We start from the raw sequence: 18,171 nt of genomic DNA, 5'->3' as shown, positions 1-18,171 counted from the left end.
GTTAAACCAAGAAGAACATCAGTGAGGAGGAGAGAGCCGGAGTACTCAGGAGGAAACCTGACATATAACAGTGCAAACAAATAATATGTCACTGTTTGTGCATGCTCTCTTTCAATATACCTACCTATATCAAAAATGTTGATCAGTTTGAAACAAAGGCTGGCTCTGTAGCAATCGTCAGATGCAGATAACCCAGTAATGTGGGGAATTCTCTGCATGAGACAAGCAACCTTGTGAAATGTATTTTCCTCGTTCTTTGACCATATAGGCATCAGATAACATACCTCATAAGTCAAAGTTGGACTTGATTTCTGTTCAGTTTGCTTAGGACGAGTAACCGGAGGAGACGTGAGTTTTCCCACTACAGCAGAAAGATCACCGAGGACACTGGAGAGCTGCTAAACCTGCTGCTAGTTCATTGCCATGGAAGCGAATTTAAAAAAAACCCCAAATGTGAAGCGCAGTATTTCTTTTTTACAGCCACCTGCGGTTTTGCTTCCATTCCAGGGCAAACTGGCTGCACAATCTGAGTCGGAAAAGGAACTCACCTGTTCGATCTGCCATGAAATCTTCAGAGATCCGGTCATCCTCTCATGCAGCCACAGCTTCTGCAAAGAATGTCTGCAGTTGTGGTGGAAGGAGAAGGACACCCAAACCTGCCCACTCTGCATGAAGATACCCTCGTCAACTGACCCACCTGTTAGTTTAGTGCTAAGGAACCTGTGTAAGACTGCTTTAGAGGAGAGAGCTGAGAGAGCAGAGACACCAATAGCAGCATCTGAGGCTCTCTGCAATCTGCACGCTGAGAAACTCAAACTCTTCTGTTTGGACCACGAGGAGCCCGTGTGTCTCGTATGTCGAGACTCAAAAGCACACAACAACCACAGATTCAGACCCATCGAAGAAGCTGCACAGGATCAAAGAGTGAAGCTCCAGATGTTTCTCAAGTGTTTACAAGATAAACTGAGGCTCTTTGAATACGTGAAAGCAAACAGTGACCTCACTGTAGAACACAACGTAGTGCAGACTCGGTACATAGAGAGCCAGATTAAGGAGCAGTTTAAGAAGCTTCATCACTTTCTGTTTGAGGAGGAAGAGACAAGGATCACCGCTCTGAAGACAGAAGAGCAGCAGAAGAGTCGGATGATGCAGGAGAAGATTGAGGCTTTGACCAAAAAGATAGCAGCTCTTTCTGAAACCATCAGTGCCACACAGGAGGAACTGAGAGCTGATGACTCTTTGTTTCTCTATAACTACAAGGCTGCAGCAGAAAGAGTCCAACAGCGCCCCCTGCTGGAGGATCCTGAGGTGGTCTCTGGAGCTCTGATCGATGTGGCCAAACACCTGGGCAACCTGGCCTACAACATCTGGAACAAAATGAAGGAGACAGTTTCCTACACTCCCGTGATTCTGAATCCAAACACAGCTGAAGGACACCTCATCATCTCTTCAGATCTTACTAGTGTGAGACAAGGAAGCAAACAGAAGCTTCCTGAAAACCCAGAAAGGTTTGACAGCTATTCGATCATCATGGGCTCTGAGGGCTACGACTCGGGGAGTCACAGCTGGGACGTTGAGGTTAGAAATGATGGAGTCTGGTGTCTCGGTGTGCTACAGGAGTCAATTAAGAGAAAGGGACAATTAAAGACTGGATTCTGGGAATTAAGTCGCCACGATGGGAAATACACAGCAGTTGCTCCAACACTTTCACGCAAAGTCCTCGCAGTGAAGACGCTCCAGAGGATCAGAGTTCGCCTGCACTGCGACAAAGGGAAGCTCTCATTCTTTGATATTGATACCAACACACTCATACACACCTTCAAACTCACTATCACTGAGAAGTTGTTTCCTTACATTGAGACCAAGACTCTTCCGCTGACCATACTACCATCAGCCATCTGTGTAACACTGGAAGAGCAGCCACGTTTAAAGGGATCTAAAGAGTATATGGTCCATATCCAATCCAAAGTTAATATCCAAAGTTAAGTAAAGTTAAGTTAATATCTACAGGAAAGGTCAGAGCAGGCTGTACCTGCTGCGGAGACTCAGGTCGTTTGGAGTAGAGGGCCCACTCCTGAAGACGTTCTATGACTCTGTGGTGGCCTCAGCCATCTTTTATGGTGTGGTCTGCTGGGGTGGCAGCATCTCTGCTGGGGACAGGAAGAGACTGAACAGGCTGATCGGAAGGGCCAGCTCTGTTCTAGGATGCCCTCTGGACCCAGTGGAGGTGGTGAGTGACAGGAGGATGGTGGCTAAGCTGTCATCCCTGTTGGACAACATCTCCCACCCCATGCAGGAGACTGTGACAGCACTGAGCAGCTCCTTCAGTGGTTGCGGCACCCACAGTGTGGGACAGAGAGATTTCGCAGGTGTTTCCTCCCCACTGCTGTCAGACTCCACAACAAAAACTTTTGCAGCTGATCAAACCCATAGAATTTGCATTCTATTTTTATCCTATTGTATATTTTATTCTATTTATTCTACTGTATATAGTATTTTATTTTATTCTATTCTGTACAGTTGTGTACAGTATTTTATTCTTATTGTATTCTAATTTTGCTATATAACTTTTGCACTGTCCACTTCCTGCTGTGACAAAACAAATTTCCCACGTGTGGGACTAATAAAGGTTATCTTATCTTATCTTAAGCACGTTTAGATGCTGGTCAAAGAAGTCTGCTTAGAAATAATCATAGGCTTGTAATCAAACATTTCTATCATATGAAAGAAATGTGGGTGTCAGAGTATCAGAATCACGTCCACAGATAGCCAGTAACAGGTGTGTCCAACAAGGAAATGCATGGCATTGGTGATGGATACTCCCATGGTACCCATCACCATCGGATACGAACAATGACAGGAACAATGGTGGAATATAACTTATCCGCATACTTCAGAATGAACTAGTAAAGTATAGAAATATCTCTGTTATGCTTCACTCCACTTGTAGATGGAAATATATATGTATATATATATATATATACCATTCATTTTTAAGCTTTATTATGCTTTTAAAATGCAAAGGCATAATAAATGTTATGCTATATTCCAATACCCTGCATTATATTAATAATAAAAATAATATCTAGCTGCAACATTAAAGTGAATAAGTGACATTAAAATCTTTATGGCATTTTTTTGACATGGTTTCCAGTGTTTGTGTATCATGCGTTGTGATATTTTACTTTTTTAAAACTTAAAGTTTAAGCCAAAATCACTGGAACAGTGTCTGGTTTAAATGCAAAACTCACAGTTTTATGTTCATTAAACTTCATGTCAGTCACGATGGATCAGTCTCTGAGCTTTGCTGACTGTGACCAGGCCGGCACGCTGATTCATAAAAAGAGTTTTCTCCTGCTGAATTTCTTGTAAAACTGTTAAATCTTCTTTATATTCATGTTTGTTCACTTAAGTGTCAAATGTGACACCAAAATTATATAGAAAAGGGGAAAAACAAGCTTTTTGTGGTTTTATCAAACTAGTAAGTATTTAAATACATTTGTGATTTTTCATGTTTGAAACAAAAAACACATTCACATTTTGCCTCCAACAGTCCTTTAATTTATTTGAATATGATAAATTATCTCAGTATTTTGCAAGTTTAAGTAATTAAATCTATGAAAGTGAATGTTTCTGGGCTTCTCTGGTTACTTTTAATTTTTTGTATGTTTCCTGTTTTAGTTTGACAGTGCATCGCCTTGTCTTGTTACTTAGATTGTCTTCACCTGTCTCTCCTTCCCCACCTGTTTCCCCACCTGTTATTTTTGTATTAAGTTTGTAAGTTTAATAAAACTGCTTTTAGTTTACCCCTCATGTTTTTGAGTCCTCAGTTTGGGTCCTGCTTGCTACATAGACGTGACATAAGTGGCAATCTGAGCTAAAACATCTGGAACAAGATGATGGAGGTGAGCTCCTGCACTCCTGTGATTCTTCATCCAAACACTATTCATCTACACCTCACACTTACTGAGGATCTGACCAGTTTGATGCATGGAAATAAACACCAGCTTCCCTAAAGCTCAAAGGTTTGATAATCATCCAGATGTTCTGGGCTTTGAGGACTTAGGGATTCACTGTTGGAATGTTGAGGTTAAAAATGATGAATTAGGCGTAGTAAAGGAATCTTTTAAGGGAAAAGGACAAATATTGACTAGATACTGGGAACTATATCTCCAGGATAGGAAATACACAGCAGCATCCTCACCACTTCCACACAAAGTTGAAGAAGAAGGGTCGGAGTTCTGTGACAGAGGAAAATCTCATGCACAAACACATGATCATCGAAAAACTGTTTTCATGTATTTGCACAAAGAAAGAACCACGGATGATATTACCAGTGACTGTGAGAGTGGAACAGCATGTGGACCCTTTATCCACATGTTTCATCTCCTGTTGTTTTGGTCCGTACCACACCAAGGAGGAAAACAAATCAGAGTTCAATTTAAACCGACTAAACACTGCAGGTGTGAAAACACCCTTAACCTTTTACTGCATGAATTATGACAACTTCAGGCAGGAATTTTTATTTTTATTCATCTTTAGGCAAGAAAAAAAGATTTGTGAACTTCATTTTTTAAAAATGTACTTTTCAAAGAGTCTTTTGAAAAGTACATGTTTGCCACCCACTAGTGCCAGAGTATGGTGTGACACATCAGTGTCCAATGTAGTGGCTTATGTGCAACTATACCATCAACACTGACACAAATACAAGAAAACAGCGTTTGAATAGCTGTAACTGTAGTGACCATTATGCATGAAAGGGTTAATCCAGAGTCAGCACATTATCAGACTGCACAGACGTAATAAATATGGGAATTAAAGGAAAGAACACTTTTAACTTGCAATTAGAAAATTCAATTAGGAATTGGCTGTGTTCAGACTGACAGGTGATTCATAAAGAAGTTGAATTCTACATATGACATTTGAAAGGGGACACAGAGGTGTTTTTTGTTTTTGTTTTTTGTAATACTAGTGGGTTCAAGTAATTTAATAGTCTGGAAAACCTCATTCAAAAATGACCTCCAAAACATTAAATTAATTTAAACTGCAATTAATTTGTTTTTATTTTTATCCCTGAAGTAAAAAAAGCTGTAAAAATATATTAGGTTTTGAGCTTAATTATTTTATCTACTTTTGCTATTATATTTTTCATAATCTTCACAGATCACTATTGTCCCATTCACTTGATAATATCTTTGACTGAAGTAGGTGGTTCTCTGGTGCTCAGCTGTTCAGTTATGTGTAGAAGAAGAGTCCACTGATGTTTCAAACACCCTTCTTTGTGTGAGTGTGTTGTTTCTAATCAAGATTTTAGGTTTTGTTGAACCAGCTCACACAAAGAAAACTTGTTTATCTTAAACCTGATTCACAGTACACCTCTATGAGTGCACTTTCTGATAGATTGTCATCATCTAAATCCTCTGAAGCCACATCAGTATTCGCTTTCTTGCCTTTATATAGAGTGTGCTTTGATGTTGTGGGGAGAGCTGGGAGTCTGTCAAAGGAAGTGATTAGTGGACTGCACTTCTGAGTCATTATTACTCAACTTTCACCCATAAGTAACCACAGGCATCACATCAGTTAGATTTTGGCAAAAAAATAACCTCCCCTTACATGGGAGTTTCCTCACAGGCTGTTAGAGGCAACAACAGAATCAGGGAAGCTCTCTTTTTATATGATATGTTAGAATCTGTAGTAAAATCCTTAATAACACATGAAAAATGGGTCTTTTTAATCACAATGTTTGTTCAGAATGAATTGCTGAAGTGGAACATCTTTGAATGGCAGAAATGTACACATATAGGGAAATGTTACTTCTTATTTGTCTTCCTCTTTCGATGTGGACATAAATCACATGACAGCTTCATTTTGTCACCAATGCATTAAAACTGACCATAAAAGCAGACACAACCAGAGGAATTACAGCTGCTGGGGGAAGAAAGCCGTGAACACTGAAACGGAGGAAGGCTGGGGTACATCTGAACCTGCTGCTCAGGAAGTAAGTTTCAGGAAGCTTCCTCATTATACAATGCAAATCTAAACACTCTGAATAGATCGCTGTCACTGTTGTTCTAAATATTTAACTTTTACCATTGATTAAAAAAAGAAATTACTTGACTTGAACTTTTTTTGCAGATTTGTGTGCTGCAGTTAAAAGTTTTATTTTTTCATTAAATAAATATTTCTCTTTTGTGCATCTACTTTAATGTTCTCTTGTTCATTAATAGTGTAACAACCAAAAGTAATGTGTTAAGGAAATTCTGAGCTTGCAGTTGCAATTTATGGACACTGAGTGAAATGGTCTACATTACTGTCTCTTTACTCAGTACCATCCTGTGTCTGATGTGCTTAGGTTAACTATGAAGCAAGATTAATGGGTTAGCCGGCTCTACTGAGCCAGAGATTTTAGTGTTGATGGCTGTTCTCGATTTATAAATAAATAATAAATAAATAAAATTTTATTTATATAGCACCTTTCAGAATCACAAAGTGCTGCACATAAGATAACAAATAATAAAAAGGTAAAACAGACAATTTAACCAAAAACAGTTTTAAAAAGGTGAGTTTTGAGTTGTTTTTTAAAAACAACTACCGAGTCCACAGTTCTCAATGTATGAGGGAGAGAGTTCCACAGTCTCGGGGCCAAAGGTGGCAAAAGCTCGGTCACCCTTAGTTCTCATATTAGTCTGTTTTATAGCAAGTAAGCCCTGATCAGATGACCTCAGGGATCTGCTAGGGACATAGGGCTGTAGCAGATAGTAGATGTAGGGAGGTGCCAGTCCATGCAAGGCTCTAAATGTCAAGACCAGGATCTTAACATGGACTCTAAATTCAACAGGAAGCCAGTGTAGCTGAAATAGCAATGGTGTCACATGTGAGTACTTGGAGGATTTTGTCAACAGCCTAGCTGCAGCGTTTTGCACAACCTGCAGACGAGAGAACCTTTGCTTAGACAAACAAAGAGTTACAATAGTCCAAGCATGAGGAAATAAATGCATGTATAGCAATCTCCAGTTCAGGGCGAGATAAAATAGGGCTTAACTTAGCCACATTTCTTAAATGATAAAAACAAGACTTTCACATGCCCATCCAATGTGAGAGTTGAGTCAAAAGTGAAACTTAAATTCCTGATAGAGGATTTAACATACACTGAAAGAGGACCAAGGGCTTTCACTATCTGGGATAAAAATGTATTAGATTTGCCTGGTTAGATCACCAAAATGGTTTAAAATTGTTGGGAAGTAGCACATCTTCACTGATTCCAGTATGCTGTGTGATAAAGAGTCTCTGCTGAAGGAATATGACATTTTTTAAGCAGGACCTTACTAACATCAGTAAATTAAGCCAGCTATAAATTTGAGGCAGATCTAATTGTGCGTTGCATTGAATACATCATCTGGATGGGAGCATTTGTTCGATATGCCTTTCTGCAGATGGGGCCTTTCCAGATTTGCAAGTCCATAGGCACTAATGCACCCCCATAGATTCAGAAAGCATTGATTACAAGCTGGATGGTCTCTCTCCTTGTCAGTCCAGAAGATGCAGTGCTTTTCTGAATCATAATCAGTTATGGCTGCTTTGACTGAACTTTAACTTGCGTTTGCAGATGGCACAGCAAACTGTGCTCACAGACAATTTCTGGGAGTGTTCCTGAGTCCATGCAGTGATCTCCACGACACAATCGTTCCTGTTTTTAATGCAATGCTGCCTGAGGGCAGGAGATTTTTTAAGTCCTGCCAACTTTTGGGATTCACATTTAAACCAAGTTCTTTCTTCTTTTTTTGTAGGCAAAATGACTGAAAAAGATCTCTCCTGTCCTATCTGCTACGACATCTATAGAGACCCTGTCGTCCTCTCATGCAGCCACAGCTTTTGTAAAAACTGTCTGCAGCTGTGGTGGAGAGAGATAAAAATAAAAACCTGCCCAATATGCGAGACGATTCCTTTACTGAACAATCCGCCCTGTAACTTGGTGTTAAAGAACCTCTGTGAGGCCTTCTTAATGAAGAGAGTTCAAAAACCTTCACAGTCGGAGGCTCTCTGCAGTCTGCACTCTGAGAAACTCAAACTCTTCTGCCTGCACGATCAACAGCCAGCATGTCTCATCTGTCGAGATTCAAAAGTGCACAACCGTCACGGATTCAGACCCATTGATGAAGCAGCACAGGATTACAGAAAGGAGCTCCAGGAATTATTGAAGCCCTTACAGAAGAAACTGGAAGTATTTGAACAGGTTAAAGAAAATTACAATCAAACAGCACTCCAAAGTAAGATCCAGGCCTTTTACACAGAATGGCAGATTAAAAAGCAGTTTAAGAAACTTCACACGTTTCTAAAAAAGGAAGAGGAGGCCAGGCTGGCCGCTCTGAGGGCCGAGAAGAAGCAGAAGTGCAAGATAATAAAGGAAAAGATTGGGGCCCTGAGCAGAGAGATAGAAGGTCTTTCAGAAACAATCAGAGCCACAGAGAAGGAACTGAGAGCTGAAGATGTCTCATTTCTGCACAACTACAATGCTGCACTGAAAAGAATCCAGCAGCGCCCCCTGCTGGAGGATCCACAGCTGGTCTCTGGAGCTCTGATAGATGTGGCCAAGCACCTGGGCAACCTGACCTACAACATCTGGAACAGAATGGGGGAGATGGTCTCCTACACTCCGGTGATTCTGGATCCAAACTCAGCTCATCCACAACTCATCCTGTCTGAAGATCTGACCAGTGTGAGTGTGGGACTGAGAAAGCAGCTTCCTGACAACCCAGAGAGGATAGAAAACTATTTTGTCATCCTGGGCTGTGAGGGCTTCGACTCGGGGATTAACAGCTGGGATGTTGAGGTTAGAAATGATGGAGTCTGGTGTCTCGGTGTACTAAAGGAGTCTGTTCAAAGAAAGGGACATATACACACTGGATACTGGGAACTCTGTCACCAGGATGGAAAATACACAGCATCCGCTCCACCGCTTCCAGATAAAGTTCTCTCAGTGAAGAAGCTCCAAAGACTCCGAGTTCAGCTGGACTGGGACAGGAGGAAGCTCTCGTTTTTTGATCTGGACACCAACTCACACATACACACCTTCAAACACACTTTCACTGAGAAGCTTTTTCCATACATTGGCACCAAGACTCTGCCAGTGAAAATATTACCAGTGATGGTCAGTGTAGAAAAACACAGGGTTCCATTATCAGTGAAGTTTTCACCTCTTTCTAAACTCGGTCTGATTTAATCAAAACAACTGAGAAATAAACGTTCTTATAATGAAACAAAGCAATCTTGTATTCAGTCTCCTGGAAGTCTTCAGTGTTACTGTAATAATTTGTATTATCGCAAAGTCGTTACTTTACAATGCTTCTGAGGTGACTGTGTTTGTGATTTGGTGCTGTATAAATAAAAATTAACTGAAGTGAATATAATTGAATGTTTTTCTCTGAAGAGAGATGTTTGTGTATCTATCAGACGTTCAGAGCTGCAGTTCTGCTTAAGTTCTTATTACTTTCAACATCCAACAGATCAGGTCATCTAGGACAAAAATAGACACACACACAAAAAAGACAAAAAAAGTGAATTAGAGCACATGAATAAGCTTTTCTTAATTCTCTCCAGCAGGGAGAAAGTATGTAAACTCCTAGGCTGATAAACATGAAAGTCACCAAGGGGAAATCAACAAACTGCCGCATTTGATTCCCAAAGAGCTATGGGCTGAAAATGTGATATGTCTTAGCATGGTGTGTCGTGTATCCTTTAAAAAAAAGACAACATGAGTTCCTCGGGCTGTACAAAGTGTACAACCCGAGTACAAAACAAGCCAAAGACCAAAGACTCCATCTCCAGATTAACCGGACATGAAAGTCTTGTTATTAAGAAAGACAAAGTAATATAGCAAAAACATAGGAAATGTGAAGCGCACCCAGCAGATCAATTGATCCCTTTATTGTTCACTTTAGGCTCATAAAACTACAATAAACGGTAAAACTTACCAAATATGCATCTGCACAGCGCTGTCTCTTTAAATGCCCTTTTTTGCTCTGTCTGGTCCTTGGTTTTTTTCCCTGCCCAGTTGAGTACCGAGGCCAGCTCGTTTGGCGGTGCAGCGGACTCACACCTCCAGTGTGGTCCCTCCAATCAAGGCAAAGCGTCTCACCTATAGACACATTTTAAGAGAGTGTCTCATGTCTTAAATGTGTACGCAAGTGCTTGTGTGTTTAATCAACAGGCCGTTGTTATGTATTTTAATCACATCTGACAGCTATTACACTACAATAGTTACAAAGTGTACCTAACCTTTATATACTTACCATTGACTTATTTGCCTCTTGTGATTGAAGAGCTGCCTCTGCATTGTTTAGCTCCTCCATGTTGTGCAAGGGAAAATCCAGAGGCAGTACCCCAGCATCTACCGATTCATTGCAGCAGGGATGGCGGTTGGCTCTGACCTCCTCACAGAGTTCGTTAACTGCTCTGGTCTGACAGCATCGTTAACATCTTTTGTGAGGTCGCATCTGTTTAAAAAAACAATTCCAGAAAGATTAATGGTTTAAGCAGTGAGAGGAGAAAAACTAATATATCCATAAGTGATGGTGTAACATTCTGCATTCAAGTATAAGTTGTTGTAACTGCTAAAAGTGTTTACTAGTTTTTTCCTGTCGCATATATTTGATATTTGTATATGTAGCTTGCCATCACCAGTGTGTGAATGTGTGTGTGAATGGGTGGATGACTGAATGTGTAAAGCGCTTTGGGGTCCTTAGAGACTAGTAAAAGTGCTATACAAATATAGGCCATTTACCATTTATACCATGTAAACTGTGAAATTCCAAGATTTTCAAACTTGCCTTGTAATAGTGGCCTCACAGAGTCTCTGGAGTCTACAGAAAAAATAAATCACAAAAAGATGACATTCAGGAGTATAAACTGGTGTTCTGAAGATAAGAGTACAATGACATTGTGATGCAGCTTTAAAACTATTTTAAAAGCATACCCTTTATAGGGAAGACATCGACATCAGACTGCATGCTGGGGAGATCACAAAGCTGTGTTGGCGAAAGGTGCCGCAAACTGGGCGGGGCATTATGATGGTTGCTATCAGTGGGCTGGGGGGCAGACTGTGGAGTGGTGACGGCTGTTTAGAAATTTATTCAAGAATACAGACAACTTTTCAAATTTTCACTCGAGGCGCCTGGGGAAACCGTTTTTTGTAGGCTGCTCATCCTCTGAGTCAGTATATGTGTACAGGGGATTTGGTCTGAAGAAAAGAAGTTAAAAACGGTCATAAGTAATTGTAAATGTGCTTTTGGCATATTAGTATATAAGTTACAGTTTGATTTCTAACAACACACACAGGAAACAGAGACGTGCAAGAAGGTACAGTATAGAGATTGACAGACCACGTGACTTTCGCGCATTGCATGCCGGGAACTCGTGGCAAAACAATCCAAGTACGGCATCAAATGCAAGCATTTGCAGCACTGCAAAACGTTCATTCTCCGGTTCCAAAACCTTCTTGCTTTTTCTTTGCCCCCCAAAAAGTTATGTACAAAATGAAGGAGAACAATGCCGATCCGTACAAAGACAGACTCGACGAAAAGGCAAAGAAAAGACACGAGGAAAAAATCAAAGGAGTGAAAGGGTTAGACCCTTACGAGCACACAGAGTGGACAAAATACGTTAGCGTGCTGCCCAACTTTCACCACGCTCATATTTAGAATTATACGGTTCTTGGAGTGAGTGCATACACTCATGAAGTTTAGTAACTTCAGGTCACTGCAACAAGCCCAGGTACAGTTTACCTACGGATGGGTACAGGACCATTTCAATTGAATTGGTACTGATTTCAATTGAAAGCCTGTGTGCGCTAGTACCTCCTGCCACGAGTTCCCAGAATCCTTTGTGGTTTTGCCCCTGAATGACGTCACATTTTCAATCTCTATTTTCTTGATGTGAGCTTCTACTTAGGGTTTTTTCTTCCAGTTCAGAGCAGAATTTCTTTTGTTAAGATACTGGATGTTGTGTTTTTCTCCACAATTTTAATTATAAGCTAGATACATTGCTGCTAACAGCAACAGGGATGAGTCAGTGAGTCAGTTGGGCTTGTGAATCATGATTCATGAGTCAGTAAAGTGATTCTCGAGTATTGAACGATTCGTTCATGATTCGCGCATCACTAGTCTAAAGTTTTCGTGTGCGAATAGACTATGGCTGTGTCCCAATTCAGGGTCTGCACGCTAGGTTTCTTTGAAAAATACTTTCTTATATCCAGGTTCTTCCTCTGTGCTGCCGTCCTCCTCTCCTCCTTGCAGGTCCTCGCAGTGCAGGGTTGCTGCTGCTAAAACTAAACAGAGCTCCCTGAAAGGCACAGCCAATCGCATTGGCCATATTTGTCACATGCGGTAGGACTCCAGTAGAGGACGTAATTTAACTCTTTCTGCACCGCTGGGTGAATGAGACGTTGACAGATCGTTTTTTTCTTTCTATCGTGTTTGTTTTTCTTTACTCGAAGAGATCAAATTATTGGTGGGGACAATTCAATAATCGCTGGATATTGGTGGGGACATGTCCCTTCCGTCCATGCCAAATCTACGCCCTTGTCTTAACCCAACTGAGCATTTCACTTGTTGAAGACTAAACTTTGGGCAAAAAGGCCTACAAACAAACAGCAACTGACAGCTGCTGCAGTAAAGGCCTGGCAGAGCATTAGAAAGGAGGAAACCAAGCATCTGGTGATTTCCATGAATTCAAGACTTCAGGCTGCCATTTATGTATGTCAACACAGGGGCTCCCGGAGGACTGTGGAATTAGGAAGGGCAGGTTTTCGAAAAAGAGCGACAGGATTAACCTGTCCTGTGTGCCAGAGAGGACTCGGATCTACTATGACAACTGTAACTTGCCATTGTTCAGTACAGAGGCTAGGTTGATTGAAAATAACATTAAGTTATTTGAACTCCTCGTAGATGTCACATACATACTTAAAAGTACGACTGCTGAGCCAGACAGAACTGCTCTCAAGTGTTGCAATAAAACTGGCACCAAACAAAAAAGAAAGAAAGAAAGAAAACTTCAGGCTGCCGTTGCCAGTGAAGGCATGGCAGCCTGAACCAAGTAACGAAGCGGACGTTTTATTTTCAGGTATTTAATTTGTTCAATTACTTTTGAGCCCCTGAAATAAAGGGACTGTGTTAAAAATGCTTCAGTTCCTCACATTTTATGCAATATTTTGTTCAACCCACTGAATTAAAGCTGGAAGCTGCACTTTAACTGCATCTGACTTGTTTAATTTAAAATTCATTGTGATAATGTACAGAAACAAAATTAGAAAAAAAATAGTCTCTGTCCAAATATGAATGGACCTAACTGTATGCTTGAATGATTCATAGGTGGTCTACAGTTAAGTATATCAACAAGCAAAACAAAGCATTTTTCTTTTTACAAAAATCTCCTTTTATTGGATTTTCTCAAACCTGAACACAGAATGGCAGGAGGCTGCTTTTTCTATTCTTTTACGATGCAAAAACATGTTGCAGCAGCAGTAACCACTAATCTGTCTCCTTTTCTCTTCAAGTTACTTAAGCACATTGACCTTTTTATGTTGGTCATTGTTTTTGGTGTTTCTTTTTTAAAAACACAACTGTTAGGCCCTATTTATGCTTTAGTGTTTGAAATTATTTTTTAATGCTATAATTTCTTGTCAGCATTGTTAGCCTGTGTGTATTCTTTGTTTGCACCCTTTGTAACAGGAGACTTCTTCTGTTTGTCAGGCTACATTGCTGAATGAAATGCTTCATGTTAACATATTCTGTGTTCCCGTAATCCTTCAGATGTTGACATATCAGTTACCTTTTATTACTCAGTGTTCTAATGGCATCCTGTGACTTTGGTAGATAACTTTACCAAAAACATGCAAAGTGTTGCCATAATCTGCACTGTTCTTTGAACCTCTTACAAAATTAAATAAAAGTAATAAAGACAACCTGGTTTCATGCACCACCATTTATTTAACATTTCTACAACACCTCTCTCCACCCCATATAGAAATGAATCACACACCCTTTTAAGTATGCATCTTCCTCATTCATTGCTCATACTGGTGTCAAATTACATTCACCGTGACACTTTCAGTTTCTGGACTATGTATTTAGATTCTTTGTTAGAAAAGAGAGGACGTTCAACGACAGCAAGAAGGATACGGTGAACACTGAAATACAGGGAATATCAGGATACTGACACTTCAACACGATGCTGCTGATTCCATGTTACAAACAGAAGTTTTACAGAAGGGAAAGTAAGTTTGAAGAAATTTCTTGAGTGGACGCCTCATTGTTTTCATTGTTGTCACTCCAGGACAAAATGGCTTCTCAGTCGGAAAAGGATCTCTCCTGTCCCGTCTGCCACGACATCTATAGAGATCCTGTCATCCTGTCATGCAGCCACAACTTCTGTCGATTCTGTCTGCAGACGTGGTGGACAGAAAGAGAATTAAAAACCTGCCCACTTTGTAAGAAGATAAACCTGTCAAATGATCCGCCCCGCAACTTGGTGTTAAAGAACCTGTGCGAGGCTTTCTTACTGCAGAGAGATAAAAAACCTTCTGCAGTGTCTGAGCCTCTCTGCAGTCTGCACAATGAGAAACTCAAACTTTTCTGTTTGGATCATCAGCAGCTGGTGTGTGTCGTCTGTCGAGATTCAAAAGCACACAAAGACCACAGATTCAACCCAACTGAAGAAGCCGCCCAGGATCACAGAGAGGAGCTTCAGAAACACCTGAAGCCCTTACAAGATAAACTGAAGGTGTTTGAACAAGTCAAAGGAAAGTTTGATCAAACAGCAAAACATATAAAGGTCCAGGCACAGCAGACAGAGAAGCAGATAAAGGAGGAGTTTAAAAAGCTTCAGCAGTTTCTACAAAATGAAGAGAAGGCCAGGCTGGCTGCTCTGAGGCAGGAAGAAGAGCAGAAGTTAAGAAAAATGGAGGAGAAGATTAAGTCTCTGAGCAGAGAGATAAAAACTCTTTCAGAAACAATCAGAGCCACAGAGGAGCAACTGAGAGCTGAAGACGTCTCATTCCTGCACAACTACAGGGCTGCAATCAACAAAGTCAAGCAGCGCCCCCTGCTGGATGCTCCACAGCTGGACTCAGGAGCCCTGATGGATGTGGCCAAACACCTGGGCAACCTGACCTACAACATCTGGAATAAGATGAAGGAGATGGTCTCCTACACTCCTGTGATTCTGGATCCAAACACAGCTCATCCACAACTCATCCTATCTGACGATCTGACCAGTGTAAGTCTTGGAGAGAGACAGAAGGTTCCTGATAATCCAGAGAGGTGTCACTATTGTAAAGTTGTTCTGGGCTCTGAGGGCTTCGACTCAGGGACTCACATTTGGGATGTTGAGGTTGGAGAAGAGGGATTTTGGGCCTTTGGTGTTGTAAATGAGTCTTATGAGAGAAAGGTACAAGCACTGTCAGGTTTCTGGCAATTATGTGTCTATGATGAAAAGTACATAGTACAAACAACACCAGATACAGGTACATTGTTGTCGGCGAAGAAGCTGCAGAGGGTCAGAGTTCAGCTGGAGTGTGACAGAGGGAAGCTCTCATTCTATGATCTGGATGCCAACACACTCATACACACCTTCGAACACAATTTCACTGAGAAGCTGTTTCCTTATCTTGTTACTGACAAAGAACCACTGAAGATATTACCAGTGATCTTGAAAGTGGACGAGCAAATAACTCCTCTATCAACAGGTTTTTGGTCTCATTTTGAAACCAGTAAAAAGTCCTAGCATAAATAGTTCCAAGATACTAAGAAAGAGCAAAAAAGAATCCACACACATCCTCCTCATCCTGTACATATTTGTTTCCAGGCAGTTCTTGTTTCTTTAACAACATGAAGATACAGTTACAGAAATATTCAGCTACGGTATTTGCTGCTGAGATTTTAACAATATAATATAAAATACACCCAACAAACTCACATACACAACTTTATCTGGGAATAAGAAAAAAACAGACATGAATACAAGCGTGAGGAGCGTCTACAGAACAGCAGGAGGCGCTCTTCAACCACTAGATGCAGCTGAATATAAACATGTAGGTGGTTCCACCTACAACCTACATGTTTATGCCTAACAAGCATTGAGTTTAAAGCCTCCACAATTATTTCAAAAAGTGATTTTGCCAAACTGGGAAATTGAAAAAACAAATGTCAGTTTTATTCAACTGCTAAACTGTCTTCAATAATCTGTTGTGTGTAAAGACTTTTATTTTTGGCCTCTTCAGATCAACTTCAACTTTTTGTTTTCCTTTCTAAGAAGACTGTCAGCTGTTCACTTGTGCTGGGCTCTGAGGGCTTTGACTCAGAGATTGTGATCTTGAAGTCAGAAATGATGAGGACTGAACCCTTGGCCTGGTGACGGGGTCTTGTCTAAGAAAGGGACAAACACAGACTGGATTCTGGGAAATATATTTGTTTGAAGGAGCTAACGCGGCAGCCTCTTCATCACCTCCATGTATATTTGTTTCAGTGAAGAAGGTTTAGAGGGTGGGAGGTTAGCTGGACTGTAACAGAAAGATGCTCTCATTCTTTGATGTGAACATTAACACACACCTAGTTGTTTCCACACTGTTGTGATTGAAAATGTTTGATTTATTTTACTAAATTAGGTGGTTATAATCATTTTCATACATTTACTGCAAATGTGCTCATAATGAGTTGGCGCTCAGTCTTCTGAAGGTCATAAGCTTTGTTCGGCTTTACTGTCCGGACTGATATATTGTAGGAAATGACTTAGAGTGCAGAGGGGTAATTGCAAACACGCTTACACACATAGATTATGATTAGAATAAGTCTTTGGGTCAGAGAGTTCTGAATATGATATTCTAAACCAACTTTGAATCACTAGAAGAACAATGGATAATAGCATTAGATTATCAAGGCTAGGCAGAGAGGTGTTTCGCTTTTCTGTCTCTTACAGAGGAGGGAGCAGATACCAGACGAGGTCATGGAGATATGAGGATGCTTCGGAGCAGACACCAAGACTGCGTCCATGCGGGAGGAAGTTAGCTGTTATAATCGATGTTTTTGTCTCACTATATAATGTTGTACAGCCCGTTTGGGGGTCATCCTTTTTGTGAAACATGCTGTTGGTTCACATAGAAGTCCGCAGCGCTGTGTAAACTTTCAACTGCAAAAAGCAAAATAAATCCTTTTTAAAGAGACATACCTTTTTTCTGAGATTCCTTCCAAAAAGTATGAACACAACAATACACTGAAACCAAAGCATGAACCACAGAAGAAATCACCCCTCACTCAAAGAGTCTCATGACCCCTTTATCATCAGGTTTTGGGTTTGGTTTCAAAACCAGCAAAACGTTGCTTCATTCTTCTCAGGAGAAAACAGAAATATAACATGTTCCTTCACACTGAAATACATCACTGTGTCAGGTATACAAGAAGCACACCGGGTGGTGGAGATATGAACATATGCATATAGGCCGTGATTATGATAATTGTCTGATATTTTCTGTCTTTCATATTTACTGCTGAAATCTTTTTTTTTTTTTTTCTTTTTTTAAATGACGGGACTAATTATAGTAACACATTTTAGGATAGAATTGTGCAAAAGTCTTGAGCCACCACACATTTTATTATATTTTTCTGGGAAAATAAGTGCCACATATCCTTAAACCATTTACAAACATCTCTGTAGATTCAGCATATAAGGCAGAGACAGCTTTTTGAAAAAAAAATAAAAATAAAAATTCTCATTAGTTTAAAAGTCGGTATGATCTCACAGTGCTCCAGTAACACTGCTGTGTTTTAATTTTTAACGGTGGAATTTTAAGGTTTAACTAAATAAATTGGAAGTAATTATGTCCTTATATAGCAGACTGTTGTTTTAAAAAGTGCCTGAACATACAATTTATTCATACTTATCTATACTATGTAGTCTGTTATGTGCAAACACACCTCTGGGCCATCGCTTGCATTAGGGGACTTTTTTATGCTTGAATAAATAATTTACGATTTGTCACAATGAGGAACATTTCAGATTTTATGCCTTTCATCTATTTTTTATTTGAAAGTGAAAAGAAAAAAAAAACGAGGTCTGAGCAGTGAAAAATTGCAGATTCATCCTATTTATGCTGTAGTGTTTGAAATTATTTTTTAATGCTAT

The 18,171-nt window shown here is 40.2% G+C and overlaps 3 protein-coding genes across 3 annotated transcripts; all 3 read left to right on the top strand.

Annotated features, from left to right (window-relative positions):
• Positions 1 to 423: 423 nt before the first annotated feature.
• On the top strand, positions 424 to 2,012 carry LOC146387729 (E3 ubiquitin-protein ligase TRIM35-like). The gene has a single exon (XM_084929731.1). The coding sequence runs from the start codon at positions 424 to 426 to the stop codon at positions 1,984 to 1,986; it is 1,563 nt and encodes a 520-aa protein (XP_084785857.1). The 3' UTR covers positions 1,987 to 2,012.
• A 3,901-nt stretch (positions 2,013 to 5,913) lies between these two features.
• Positions 5,914 to 9,382, top strand: LOC146387728 (zinc-binding protein A33-like). Its single transcript, XM_084927254.1, has 2 exons — positions 5,914 to 5,998; positions 7,788 to 9,382. Exon 2 carries the CDS (start codon positions 7,793 to 7,795, stop codon positions 9,218 to 9,220), a length of 1,428 nt encoding a protein of 475 aa, XP_084783380.1. The 5' UTR covers positions 5,914 to 5,998; positions 7,788 to 7,792; the 3' UTR covers positions 9,221 to 9,382.
• Positions 9,383 to 14,105: 4,723 nt separating this feature from the next.
• Positions 14,106 to 17,568, top strand: LOC146387727 (zinc-binding protein A33-like). Its single transcript, XM_084929560.1, has one exon. It carries the CDS (start codon positions 14,335 to 14,337, stop codon positions 15,775 to 15,777), a length of 1,443 nt encoding a protein of 480 aa, XP_084785686.1. The 5' UTR covers positions 14,106 to 14,334; the 3' UTR covers positions 15,778 to 17,568.
• Positions 17,569 to 18,171: the final 603 nt, after the last annotated feature.

Source organism: Perissodus microlepis, chromosome 5 (genome assembly GCF_051167445.1).
Source record: "Perissodus microlepis isolate ML-2025 ecotype Zambia chromosome 5, ASM5116744v1, whole genome shotgun sequence".
Taxonomy (NCBI): domain Eukaryota; kingdom Metazoa; phylum Chordata; class Actinopteri; order Cichliformes; family Cichlidae; genus Perissodus; species Perissodus microlepis.
This window is presented reverse-complemented; position numbering and strand designations above follow the sequence as displayed.

Bases quoted from the DNA above. Each gene is read 5' to 3' on its own strand.
- LOC146387728 (XM_084927254.1), top strand. From the start codon at position 7,793: ATGACTGAAAAAGATCTCTCCTGTCCTATCTGCTACGACATCTATAGA.
- LOC146387729 (XM_084929731.1), top strand. From the start codon at position 424: ATGGAAGCGAATTTAAAAAAAACCCCAAATGTGAAGCGCAGTATTTCT.
- LOC146387727 (XM_084929560.1), top strand. From the start codon at position 14,335: ATGGCTTCTCAGTCGGAAAAGGATCTCTCCTGTCCCGTCTGCCACGAC.